Source organism: Dipodomys merriami, unplaced genomic scaffold (assembly GCF_024711535.1).
Source record: "Dipodomys merriami isolate MVZ:Mamm:240054 unplaced genomic scaffold, mDipMer1.0.p SCAF_70, whole genome shotgun sequence".
Taxonomy (NCBI): Eukaryota; Metazoa; Chordata; class Mammalia; order Rodentia; family Heteromyidae; genus Dipodomys; species Dipodomys merriami.
The window spans coordinates 4,594,846-4,608,770 of NW_027206291.1; the positions used below are offsets into that span (position 1 = coordinate 4,594,846).

The 13,925-nt window shown below is 52.3% G+C and overlaps 1 protein-coding gene across 1 annotated transcript; it reads left to right on the plus strand.

Annotated features, from left to right (window-relative positions):
• The first annotated feature begins 2,398 nt into the window (after nucleotides 1-2,398).
• Nucleotides 2,399-5,732, plus strand: Kiss1r (KISS1 receptor). The gene is made up of 5 exons (XM_070008012.1): nucleotides 2,399-2,642; nucleotides 2,967-3,091; nucleotides 3,913-4,048; nucleotides 4,344-4,576; nucleotides 4,958-5,732. The coding sequence occupies exons 1-5, from the start codon at nucleotides 2,399-2,401 to the stop codon at nucleotides 5,354-5,356; spliced, it is 1,137 nt and encodes a 378-aa protein (XP_069864113.1). The 3' UTR covers nucleotides 5,357-5,732.
• The last annotated feature ends 8,193 nt before the right edge of the window (nucleotides 5,733-13,925 follow it).

The following is a 13,925-nucleotide window of genomic DNA, read 5'->3' on the forward strand; positions in this document are numbered from 1 at the left end:
ACTGGTGCGCGTGCACACATGCACGCACACATACACACACACACACACACACACACACACACACACACACAGAGGCACTGGTGGCTCCCACCTGTAACCCTAGCTAATCAGGAAGCTAAGAACTAAGGAACATGGTCAAAGCTAGCCTGGGCAGGGAAGATAGTAACACATTTATCTCAAATTAACCACCAAAAAGCTGGAAGTAGAGGTATAGTTTAAGTGGTAAAGTACTATCCTTGAGGAAAAAAACATTAAGTGGCAGACTCCACGCTCTGAGTTCAGGACTGGCACATACACAGAAAAAAAGGATGAAAAAGAAACACCTTTCTCTCCTCTGTGTGTGTGTGTGTGTGTGTGTGTGTGTGTGTGTGTGTGTGTGTGTGTTACTGGAGATTGAGTTCAGGACCTCAGATCTTGGCTTTTTCGTTCAAGGCTGAGTCTCTACCACTTGACCACACCACTTTCAACTTTTTGGTAATTACTTAGACATAAGAAATCTCACGGAGGCTGGGAAGGAAGCTCAATGGTAGAGTGCTTGCTTCACATTCATGAGGCTCTGGGTTCCATTCCTCAGTACCACATAAACAGAAAAAGCTGGAAGTGGCACTGTGGCTCAAGTGGTAGAGTGCTAGCCTTGAGCTGAAGAGCTGAGGGACAGCGCCCAGGCCCAGATTTCAAGCCATGACCATTAAAAAAAAAAAAAATCTTACAGACTTTCCTATGGGCTGATTTTAAGCCAAAATCCTCAGATCTCAGCCTTCTTCGTAGCTAGGATTACAGGTGCCAGTGGACCCCCCCACCCCCATTTCTTCAGTGTCCCTGTCACCCAGGGATGAACATGGAGCCTTGCACATGCTCCTAAAGCACTTTTTTTTTTTTTTTTTGCCAGTCATGGGGCCTAAACTCTGGGCTTCGGTGCTGTCCCTCAGCTCTTCAGCTCAAGGCTAGCGCTCTACCACTTGGGCCACAGCACCACTTCTGGCTTTTTCTGCTTATGTGGTGCTGAGGAATCAAACCCAGGGCCTTATGCATGCACTCTACCACTGAGCCACCTTCCCAGCCCCTCCTAAAGCAATTTTACCCACAGAGTCCCCACTTTTTCTTGTTGTTGTTGGTGGTTGTAGGGCTTGAACTCTGGGCCTGGGCTCCACTTGAGCCACAGTACCACTTCCAGTTTTCTGGGGTTGATTGGAGAGAAGAGTCTCATAGACTTTCCTGCCCGAGCTAGCTTTGAACTGTGATCCTCAGATCTCAGCCCCCTGATTAGCTTAGATTACAGGTGCCTGGCTTTCCTCACAACTTTTTTTTTTTTTTTTTGTCAGTTGTGGGGCCTGAACTCTGGGCCTGGGCGCTGTCCCTAGCTCTTCAGCTCAAGGCAAGCGTTCTACCACTGAGCCACCTTACCTGCCCACAACTTTTAAGCTGCCTTTGAGTCTTGTGGCAGCCTCTTCTCAGCTGCATAATCAGAATAGGTGAAACCAAGCCTGAATCCAGGAGAGGCAAGCACTCTCCCCATGTGCATGTGAAGATGTAAGATGCCTCTCCTTAAGGGGCAGATGTGGAAGGACAAAGGGTTGAGAACTACAACAATGGTACTTACTGGACACTGTGTAGAATGAACCATACAACTTATGGGAGGGGGAAGCTGGGAGAGCGAGGGGAAAGGATGACTCAGTCCAAAAAGAAGTGCACTCTTTACCTGACTTATGTAACTGTAACCCCTCTGTACATCACCTTTATAGTAACAATTAAAAGTAAATAAATAAAAAGATGCCTCACCTTTTGGATCGCCTGGCCACTGGTTCCAGCTGCCAGCATCAAAAGCTCTCGCCTGTATCCCCAGTTGGTGTGGGCCACTGGCTACCAGTTTGGGGGGGGCGAGGGAGATAAACACCCCCTAGAGACAGATGGGTCAACATTCAGTCAGAGACCAGCTCACTACCCGGAAACTTCCATGGTGCTCTCCCCAGCTTTACCTTAGCCTGGGTGGGAGCAGGGTCCCTGAATCTCTGCGGCGGGGGGAGGGGGGGTGGGGGGCTTGGGGCGGTGCAGGGGAGGAGCACAGCGGGCCTCCACGTACCTTCCTACCCCTGATCTGCGGGTCCTGCCCTCCCTCCCTCCAGCCCCTGCACACAGGACCCGGCAGGGTGGAGGCGAGGAGCGCCGTGTGCGTGCGCGGTGGAGGGTGGGCGAGCGCGCGGGGAGGGCGCGCAGGCGGGGACCAGGGGAGGGCGCCGCGTATAAACGCGCGAGGCCACGGCGACTGAGACATCCTCCTATCCCGCCACCTCCAGAGCCTCCGCACTCTTCCCGGGCTCCGACTCCGTCCCCCGAGGAAAATCCCGGCAGACAGCCAGGAGGAGGAGGAGGAGGAGGAGGAGGAAGACGGTGCCAAGCCATGCATGTCGCGGCTTCATCGGGGCCCAATGTGTCCTGGTGGACACCGGCCAACGTTTCCAGCTGCCCCGGCTGCGTCGCCAACGCATCCGACGGCCTGGGCCCCGCGCCGCGGCTGCTGGACGCCTGGCTCGTCCCGCTCTTCTTCGCCGCGCTCATGGTGCTCGGCCTGGTGGGGAACTCGCTGGTCATCTATGTCATCTGCCGCCACAAGCAGATGCGCACGGTGACCAACTTCTACATCGGTGAGTGTGCCACGCCAGGCGAGGGCCTGGAGCGTGTCCTCCCCCCACCCACCCCTACCCCGGCCGGTCACAGCAGCCCAGACCCGGCTCTCCTCCCCTCGCAGGCGCCCCAAGTCCCCACCCCCTTTTTTGGTCCAGGTCCTGGGGCTGGAACTCAGGGAAGAGTCAGGCTCAGATGGGACAAAAGATGTTCAGGGACGGAGCAGAATGGCTCCGAAGGGGGAAATAGTGGAGCGCGCCTCTGCGTCCCTGCCCATGGTGGTAGAGGGTCGCTGGGACCACCCTGCACCAAGCGCCCTTGCCTTTCCTCCCCGTCCCCTGCAGCCAACCTGGCGGTCACGGATGTGACCTTCTTGCTGTGCTGCGTGCCCTTCACGGCCCTGCTCTACCCACTGCCCGCCTGGGTGCTGGGCGACTTCATGTGCAAATTCGTCAACTACATCCAGCAGGTGCGCAGCCCGGACCGGCCGGCGGGAAGGGGCGGCGGGCGGGGCCTGGAAGGGGGCGTGGCCTCGTGCCTGAGGGGGAGGAGCCTGGAGTAAGCACTGGTGGGCGTGGCCCGGGTGGGGCCACATTGGACAGCAGGGTGGAAGGGTGTGTGTAGGTGGGCGGGGCCTATGGTAGGCGGGGCTATATTTGCAGCCTAAAGCTTAGCAGGTCTTCTTCCTCGTTCTCCCTCTCCTCCTCCTCCCTCTTCTTCCCTCCTTCTCCACTTTATTTTGTTTTCTTAATGTGGACACTGGGGCTTGAATTCAGGGTTTTGGCACTGTCCATGAGCTCTTTTGCTCAAGGCTAGCGCTCTACCACTTGATCCACAGTCCCACTTCTAGCTTTTTGGTGGTTTACTGGTGATTGTAGCCTCACAAACTTTCCTGCCCCGGCTGGCTTTGAATTGAGATCGTCAGATCTCAGCTTCCTGAGTAGCTAGGATTACAGACATAAGCCACCGGGTTCCTGACCGTCTGGGCTAGGGGGAAATGGTTCCTGGACACCAAGATGATGGTAGGGTGGGTGGATGCTTTCTAGAATCGCCCTCCTAGAGAAGCTCTGCTGCTCCCTGCCTCAAAATTGGGGTGCCAGGCGACCCCCCCTCCTACGGCTCTTTTGCTCCTCCCTCCACCCCTCTTGGCCTCCCTTTCCAGCTCTCCCTCTCCTGTCCCCCAACTGGTGGCCCCCTGGATACCCCTCTCTGAAAAACACATCAGAGTGTGTGCCTGAGTAAGTCGGGTATGTGGGGGGACCGGCAGGGCACTCATCCCTGCTTGTCCAGGTCTCGGTGCAGGCCACATGCGCCACCCTAACGGCCATGAGCGTGGACCGCTGGTATGTGACGGTGTTTCCGCTGCGCGCCCTGCACCGCCGCACTCCGCGCCTGGCGCTGGCAGTCAGCCTCAGCATCTGGGTGGGTGAGTAGCCGTGTGGGTGCTGGGGGTGGGGTAGAGGGGGGGAGTCCTGGATGCCCAAGGCCCACTGCTACCCCTGCGACACCAGCCTGGCCTCAATGGGCCACCTATAGTTGGGCGCACTAGGTCTCTAGGCCACCAGGGGTGCCCACAGGGCAGCATGCCATATGGCACGAGTTCAGGCCACACCGAGCCTCTGGAAGGCTCCTAGGAAGATCCGGGGGCCGAGGGGAGGGCACGGGCTCCCCCAAGATTTAAGTCCTCGGAACCAGGGTCTTCATCTTGGCCTGTGGCGCAGGCTCTGCGGCCGTGTCTGCCCCGGTGCTCACGCTGCACCGCCTCTCCACCGGACCGCGCACCTACTGCAGCGAGGCGTTCCCCAGCCGCGCCCTGGAGCGCGCCTTCGCGCTCTACAACTTGCTGGCGCTCTACCTGCTGCCCCTGCTGGCCACCTGCGCCTGTTACGGCGCCATGCTGCGCCACCTGGGCCGCGCCGCCGTGCGCCCCGCACCCGCGGAAGGGGCCCTGCAGGTGTGTAGCTTCAGGGTGAGAAGGGGGCCATGGGAATAACGGGAATACATCCGTTTGAAACTTGTTTTATCCATCTCTCTCCAAACTCACTTCATGCGGGTGGCTCACGCTTGTAATCCTAGGGACTAAGGAGGCTGAGATCTGAGGATCTTGGTTCAAAGCCAGCCCAGGCAGAAAGTCTGTGAGAGTCTAATGAACCACCAGAAAACCGGAAGTGGCGCTGTGGCTCAAGTGGTGGAGCACTAGCTTTGAGCTGAAGAGCTCAGCATCAGCACCCAGGCCCTGAGTTCAAGCCCCAGGACTGACCCAAACAGATAAAAGTGGAGCTGGATTTGGAGGGGTCAGTGCTTTTCTCTAACGCCTCTCCCTTCTGCCATTCAGGGACAGCTGCTGGCTGAGCGCGCGGGAGCCGTGCGTGCCAAGGTCTCCAGGCTGGTGGCCGCCGTGGTCCTGCTCTTTGCTGCCTGCTGGGGCCCCATCCAGTTGTTCCTGGTGCTGCAGGCTCTGGGTCCAGCTGGCTCGTGGCACCCGCGTAGCTACGCTGCCTACGCACTTAAGATCTGGGCACACTGCATGTCCTACAGCAACTCGGCGCTGAACCCGTTGCTCTACGCCTTCCTGGGCTCCCATTTCCGACAGGCCTTCCGCCGCGTGTGCCCCTGTGCCCCTGGACGCCAGCGCCAGCCACGCGCACCCGGACTGGACCCCACGGGGGAGCTGCACAGCCTGGCCCCGCATCCTGCCCCGGCCAGAGCGCCAAAGCACTCGGCCCCTCTCTGAGCTTACTCTATGGGAATCCGCTGGAGTGGGGCTACAATTATTGTTATTAATATTGTGTGTGTGAGTGTGCGTGTGTGCTAGGACAGGGGCTTGAACTCAGGGCCTAGTGCACGCTATTGCTTAATATTGTTCTGCTCAAGGCTGGCACTCTACCGTTTGAGCCACGGCTTCACTTTGTGCTGGTTACTTGGATAGAAGATGCCTGGGGTTGGCTGAGAACTGGGATGCTCAGACCTCAAGCCTCCTGAGTGGTTAGGGTCAGCCAGCGTCAGGCTATATTTATTTTTATTGTTCCAGATCATCAGTGAAAATGTTTTGCTCTCTTTTGCTTTCAATGTGGTAACAATCGTTTCTGTAATCCTCTGGAATTGAAGACGAGCTAACACCTGTACTTTCTGGGTCTTTCCAGGAAGGGTCGGCCATTTGGTAGCACTGTCTTTATTACTGTAAGATTGCAGATCTAGGGGTTGGTGAGGATAAAGCTCAGGGGTAGAGCACCCCAAAGCAGGACACACACACACACACACACACACACACACACACACACAGAGTAAGATCTATTTTCACAGAGATTAAAATGTAAAATTAAGAAAAACAATAGCAGGCTGGAGCCCTGGCTCTGTGGTAGAATGCCTAGCATGTGCAAGGTCCTGGGTTCAATTTCCAGAATGGAAGATAAAAGATCTCTAGCGCACAGAGCAGGGCATTGGTTGATACTTAGTAAGTTCCCTGGATCGTATCTCCAGCTCTACCAACACCCCAGAGGTGTATGGTTTTGTCACCTCCCAGAATTCTGTGCATAACTCCAGGTCGCACTGACTACTGTTCCCAGGCTGGACCATTGGGATACTTCTAGTAGCAAGTGTTCTTAATTCTTTGATAGAAGCTTCCAGAAAAGAATTTTTTTGGGGGGTCTCGTCGTGGGGCCTGAACTCTGAGCTGTCCCTCAGCTCTTCAGCTCAAGGCTAGTGCTCTACCACTTGAGCCACAGCGCCACTTCCGGCTTTTTTCTTTTTGCTTATGTGGTGCTGAGGAATCGAACCCAGGGCCTCGTGCATGGAAGGCAAGCACTCTGCTACTGAGCCACCTTCCCAGCCCTCCAGAAAGGAATTATTGGTGCGAGGTTTTTTTTTTTTTTTTTTTTTGTCAGGGGCTTGAACTCTGGGGTTGGGTACTATCCCTCAGCTCTTCAGCTCAAGGCAAGCTCTCTACCACTTGAGCCACAGCACCACTTTCAGTTTTCTGGTGGTTAACTGGAGAGAAGAGTCTTATGAACTTTCCTGCCCAGGCTGGCTTTGAATCAGGATCCTCAGATCTCAGCCTCCTGAATAGCGAGGATTACAGGTGTGACCCACCGGCGCCCGACTAAGACTTTTTTTTAACACAAGGATTCACTATGGAGCTCAGGGTGGTCCGGAACTCACCATCTTCCGGCCTCTTCCTCCACCTCCTGAGTGCTGGGATTAAAGGGATGCAATTCTACATCAAGCTTCAGTTCAGAGGCTTTTCGTATAATCTGAGATATAGCCAACAAAGCCCCCTGTCGATTTTAGAACATCTCATCATCCGCAAAGCAGACTTGTCCCATGAGCACTCAGTCCCATCCTCCACATCCTGTCACCCACTTCCTGTCTATATGGTTCATTTCCTATCAATGGAGTTACACGGTGGGGCCCTTGTGTCTGGTTCTCTCACTGAGCAGGGTCTTCAGGGCCCCTCCATGTTGTAGGGTGGGTCTAGCAACCCCTGAGATGTTCCTGGTCGCCCGTCATGCTCTTCCTGTGTGGGGAGGTCCTGCTGTGCATGTGAACCTCACCAGTGGGTGGTGCTCATGGAGGGTGGAGCATATTGGGGGTGGAGTTCACTGGAGGGTGGTGCTCATTGGTGGGTAGAGCTCACTGGATGGGTAGATGACTGGGTGGGCAGAGCTAAAGGTGTGGTGGGTCAGGGCTGAGTGGAGGGACCACGCTGGCTGGTCCACTCATCCATCCCACAGATCATGCCACTGGGAGTGTTCTGTCATCTTACCTAGTTTGGTATGCCTCCATCTGGGATCAGACATGACTCACTGCAGCTGCCATAACAAAAGTTACACTGAGGGATTGAGAACGTGGCTTAGTAGTAGAGTGCTTGCCTAGCATGCATGAAGCCCTGGGTTCAATTCCTCAGTACCACATAAACAGAAAAAGCCAGAAGTGGTGTTATGGTTCAGATGGCAGAATGCAAGCAGTTCAGGGACAGTGCCCAGGCCCTGAGTTCAAGCCCTGGGACTAGCAAAAGAAAAAAAAATTAGCTGGGTGCTAGTGGCCCACGCCTGTAATCTTAACTATTCAGACTGAGATCTGAGGATGGCAGTTCAAAGCCAGCCCGGGCAGGAAAGTTCATGAGACTCTTATCTCCAATTAACCACCAGAAAACAGGAAGTGGCACTGTGGCTCAAGAGGTAGAGCACTTGCCTGAACTACAGTGGTTAGCTTTTGTCTCCCAAGCCCTGCTCCCCCATCAAACCCCTGGAACCACCAGAATGGTGGTTAGATGACACTTCCTTCTCCTGACATCTGGGCTTTGAGACCTTAATGTCAACCTCAGGCCACAAGTGAGATCCACCAGGGCTCCTTTTTGCTCTCAGGACAAAGCCCAACTCCTGGCCTGTCTTCTGCCCGATTGTCCCAGGCCTGCTGGTCTGTTCTACCAGTTCCTCCCCTACCCCCTCTTTCTCTGGACTTAGTTGCAAGGATTCCTGAGACTTAATTCAGGACCCTGTGTTGCTTGGAGCTGTCATAGTCCCATGGACTGGTTACAGTTCCCATTCTTCCCAAGGGAAGACTGAGGCTCTGGCTCTGTGTGTGTGTGTGTGTGTGTGTGTGTGTGTGTGTGTGTGTGTGTGTGTGTGTGTTTTGGGGATGGGGTGTGGACTAGTTGGGGAGAGAAGGAAGAGCTGACCCTCTACCCCAATCCTGAGGACATCATTCAACCATCCTGAAGAACCCTGCCCCCCTCCCAACCTCTCTGAGAATTCCAGAGCCTCCCAAATAGAGGAGAGGTTGAAGCTCAAGCCTACAATCCTAAATGCTCAGGAAAGTAGGATCCAGAGAATCACATATGGAAGCCAGTTTGGGCCAAAACATCTGTAGATCTCCATCTTTGAATAACCCACAAGCTGGGTACCAGTGGCTCATGCCTATAATCCTAGCTGCTTTGGAAGCTGAGATCTGAGGATACCTGTTTAAAGCCAACCCAGAAAGTCATGAAACTTATCTGCATTAATTAGAAAAAAGTCAAAAGTGGAGTTATAGCTCAAGTGGTAGAGTACTAGCCTTGAGTGAAAAAGCTAAGAGACAGGCTGGGAATGTGGCTCAGTGGTAGAGTGCTTGCCTGGCACCCATGAAGCCCTGGGTTCTGTTCCTCAGTACCACATACACAGAAAAAGCTGGTGCTGTGGTGCAAGTGGTAGAGTGCTAGCCTTGAGCACAGGGAGGCTCAGGGACAGTGCCCAGACCCTGAATTTAAGCCCCAGGACCAGCACAAAACAAACAAACAAACAAAAAACTAAGGGACAGTGCTTAGGCCCTGAGTTCAAGCTCCAGTACCAGCATACACACACACACACACACACACACACACACACACACACACGCATGCATGCACACAAATGGGCTTGGGAATGGGAATGTGGCTTAGTGGTAGAGTGCTTGCATAGCATGCATGAAGTCCTGGGTTTGATTCCTCAGTACCACATACACAGAAAAAGCCAGAAGTGGTGCTGTGGCTCAAGTGCTAAAGTGCTAGCCTTGAACAAAAGAAGCTGAGGGACAGTGCCCAGGCCGCGAGTTCAAGCCCTAGTATTGGCAAAAAAAAAAAAATATGGGTTGGAGGTGTGGCTCAGCAGATCACATACCTAGCAAGGCTGGGCCGTGAGCTCACATCCAGCTGCAACAGAACAAAATAAATTGAAAGGGTTGGAAGTGTGACTCAGTTGATAGAGCACCAGTCAGTGAGAGAAAGGGTCAGGTATTAAATCCTGGTCTTGGACAAAGAAAAACAGAAATGACAAATTTAAACATTCAAATGTAAGTCATAGTTTATATTGTGGAAGACTCCATACATTCACTGAGGGCTACAAAGTGGTGGAATTCTAGGTTTGGCCCCCAGCACTGCAAAAGCAACATCAACACAAATTGTAAACCTGGGGCTGGGAAGGTGGCTCAGTGGTAGAGCGCTTGCCTTGCATGCCTGAGGCCCTGGGTTCGATTCCTCAGCACCACATAAGCAAAAGGAAAAATGCTGGAAGTGGTGCTGTGGCTCAAGTGGTAGAGCGCTAGCCTTGAGCTGAAGAGCTGAGGGACAGCGCCCAGGCCCAGAGTTCAGGCCCCACGACCGGACCCCCCAAAAAAAAAAAAAATTATAAACCTGCGTCCCCAAGTTTGAGATGAAAAGCTTGTTCACAGGTGAGAGGGCGCCACCTAGCGACCCCCGCTCTTTGGGCAGAGGCCACGCCCCCGACTTTAGCACCGCCCCCTAGACCGCACCCACCGGATTATAGCCGCACCCACTCAAACCGAGCATCCCAGACTGCAGCTACGCGGCCGTCCAGCAGATGGCGCACGCCCCCAAGAGTCTTCTGCCCTACAACCATCCCCTGCGCAGAGCAGGTTGGGGGTGATTAGCATCCCAACCTGGACTCCAGGATGGATATGTCCCCCGCTGTGAAAGAAGACATGCTGAGCCACATGAGAATTTTCCCGGGCTCTATACGATTTAAGGTCTCTTCTATTAAAAAATACTAAAAATATACTATGGCCCCAGCACCAATGGTTCATGCCTGTAATCCTAGCTACACAGGCAGCTGAGATCTGAGAATTGAGGTTTGAAGCCAGCCTGGGTGGGAAAGTCCATGAGACTCTTCTTTCCAATAAACTACCAAAAAAATGGAAGTGGAGTTGTGGCTGAAGTGGTAAGCAGAGTGCCAATCTTGAGCAAAAAAGCTCAGGGACTGTATCCAGGCCCTGAGTTCTAGCTCCAGTACCAGCTCCCCCCACCCCCCCTTTTTTTTTTTTGGTTGATCATAGGCTTGAACTTAGGGTCTAGGTGCTGTCCCTAAACTCTTTTGCTCAAGGCTAGTGCAGGCTTAAGTCACCAGAGTCTGACACTTTAAAAGAATTTTAAATTACACCCCTGTGGGTCTCTAGGACTTCTTTATCTAATGTCAATAAAGTTACCCTGGGGACAGGTTTGGATTAAGACTATGTCCAGGCTGAGATATAGAGGCCTCCTTCCAAATTGGAAAAAAAAAATCTGTGTGCTGGGATTGTAGTTTAGTGGTAGAATGCTTGCCTTGCATGCATGAAGCCCTGGGTTCAATTCCTCAGTACCACATCAACAGAAAAAGCTGAAGTGGCACTGTACCTCAAGTGGTAGAGCACTAGCCTTGAGCAAAAGAAGCTCAGGGACAGTGCCCAGGCCCTGAGTTCAAGCCCCAGAATTGACACACACACAAAAAAAGGTTTTGCAGGTGGGTGGAGCTTAGTGGCAGAGTGCTAGCATGTGCAAGGTCCTGGTTTAAGCAAGAAGATATACCTACATTCATGTGTGTATGTATATTATTATTTTTATTTTTGTTGGTCGTGGGGCTTGAACTCTGGGCCTGAGCACTGTCCCTCAGCTCTTCAGCTCAAGGCTAGTGCTCTACCACTTGAGCCACAGCACCACGTCCAGTTTTCTGGTGGTTAACTGAAGAGTCTCATGCACTTTCCTGCCCAGACTGGCTTTGAACCATAATCCTCAGATCTCAGCCTCCTGAGTAGCTAGGATTACAGGTATGAGCCACTGGTGCCTGGGTTTGTATGCATAGTATGTATGTATAATTTGGAGACTTGTGTGCACAGACACCAAAAGCCCAGGAGAACAAGGGAGTTAGGGAGGGGACACAGGACACAGGAAGACATTCATTTCACCAACTTCCTTAGGTAGCTCTGTTCTCAGGACTGGGGATCCTGCTGTGAATAGAGTGAGGTAAGTCAATACAACTCTTGCAACAGAAAAAGTCTCAGTGGAGATATCAGGGGCCATCTAGGGGTAATGGGCCCTGGACTCTGACACAGAAAGAACAGGGCAAGAAGCCATGTAGGGAAGGGAAGGGCAGACCAACTACTAGTGGGGGCAATCAGTACAAAGGCCCTGAGGTAAGAAATTTAAGGAGGAACATATGTATATGACATATGGAGAGTTGAGCACTTTTTGCTTTTTAATTTTAATTTTTTTTTTTTTTTACTGCTTTGTTGGTGGTGGTTATGAGGCTTGAACTCAGGACCTGGCACTGTCCCTGAGCTCTTTTGCTCCAGGCTAGAGCTCTACCACTTTGAGCCACAGCTCCACTTCCAGTTTTTGAGTAGTTAATTGGAGATAAGAGTCTCACACAGACTGTTCTGCCTGGCTAGCTTTGAACTGTGGTCCTCAACCACTGGTGCCTAACTTTTTAAAATTGTTATTATAAAAGAGATAGGTGGCTGGATGCTGGTGGCTCACACCCGTAATCCTAGCTACTCAGGAGGCTGAGATCTGAGGATCACGGTTCAGAGCCAGCCTGGGCAGGAAAGTCCATGAGGCTTTTCTATTAACCACTAGAAACCGGAAGTGCCGCCGTGACTTAGGTGGGAGAGTGCTCGCCTTGAGCTGAAGAGCTGAGGGGCAGTGCCCAGACCCATAGTTCAAGCCCCACAACCGACAAAAAATAGTGATAGGTGATGTATAGGTTACAGGTACATTAGTCAGGTTATGAGTACTCTTCCTAGCTTTTTCCTTTCTTCCTTCCTTTTTCTTCTTTGTTCTGTATATTGTTGGTGCTGGGGCTTAAACTCTGGGCCTGGGTACTGTCCTTGGGCTTCTTTCAAGACTAGCACTATACCATGTGAGCTGCAGCTCCAATTCTGGCTGTTTTGGTGGTTCATTGAACATGAGGCTCACAGATTTTTCTGATCAGGCTGGCTCTGAATTGTGATACTCAGATCTCAGCCTCCTGAGTACCTAGGATTACAGGTGTGAACCCCCAACATGAGTATATTTAATTTTGGACTATGTTGCCCCTTCCCTCTCTCTCCCGCCCCCAAAATGGGAAGAGCTATGAAAATGGAGTCTGGGTGAATTTGTACAGGGACATTCCCTCAAATGCCTCCTGCATGCTAATCAAGCATTCTACCACATGAACCACACCAGTAGCCCCTTTTCATGTGGGTTATTTTATTTTGGTGCCAGTATTAGGGCTTGAACTCAAAGCTTGAGTGCCGTCCCTTAGCTTTTTATTTATTTATTTTTCTGGTCCCGGGGCTTGAACTCAGGGTCTGGGCTCTGTCTCTGCGCCTCTGTGCTCAAGGCTAGTGCTCTACCACTTGAGCCACAGTGCCACTTCCAGCTTTATGTGGTGCTGAGGAATTGAACCCAGGGCTTCATGCATGTTAGGCGAGCACTCTACCACTAAAATCACATTTCCATCCCTTAGCTTTTTTTTGTTCAAGGCTGGAGCTCTACTACTTGAGCGGAAACTCCACTGGTAGCCTTGCTGTGATTAATTAATCGGAGATGAGAGTCTCATGAATTTCCCTGCCTAGGCAGGCTGGCTTTGAACCTCAATCCTCAGATCTCAGCCTACTGAATAGCTAAGATTATGCTGGCACCCCAGCAGGTATAAGTTTAACATAGTCTTAGTATGTTTCCCAGGTGAGTCTGGGCTTCAGTTCTCTTACTTGTGCTATCATTGGGGATGACAGGCATGCCCCACAGCACTCAGTCACTGTTTGAGATAGAATCTCCCCAAAACCTTTTGCTCAGGCTTAAGAGACAGAAAGATCCCCATGACATCTACCCTGCTGCCCACCCATAGGGCAGCTCGGAGCCAGCAAGTCTGTGTATAAATTCCCCCATCACTCCCTGGGCTAAAAATAGGAATCCTCAGTGGAGGCAGCTGTGACTAATGTAGCCCCTTACCCTCCTACCCCTGGGGGGAACCTCAATACCACTCTGCCCTTAGAGGTAGGGCCTTCTCCCCCTCTACTCTGCCCTTTACCTTTGTGTTGGTGGTAGTGGTGGGATTTGAACTCTGGGCCTGGGCGCTGTCCCTCAGCTCTTCGGCTCAAGGCTAGCACTCTGTTACTTGAGCCACAGTGCTACTTTCAGTTTTCTGTTGGTTTATTGCAGAGCCTCACAGACTTTCCTTCCCTGGGCTGGCTTTGAATTGTGATCCTCAGATCTCAGCCTCCTGAGTAGCTAGGATTACAGGCATGAGCCACCGGTGCCCGGCTTTTTTTTTTTTTTTTGGTGTGGTACTACATACAGTTTGAGCTCAGAGCCTGGGTGCTGTCCTTTAGCTTTCTGCTTTACTACTTCAGCCATGACTAGATTTCTGTTTTGTTTTTTTTTTGCCGCCTCCTTCTCCTCCTTCTCCTCCTCCTCCTTCCTCCTCCTTCCTCCTCCTCCTCCTTCTCCTCCTCCTCCTCCTCCTCTTCTTCTTCTGTTTCTTCTGTTTTGTTTCATTGGAGATAAGTTTCATGGACTCTTCTGACCTGGCCTGGCTTTG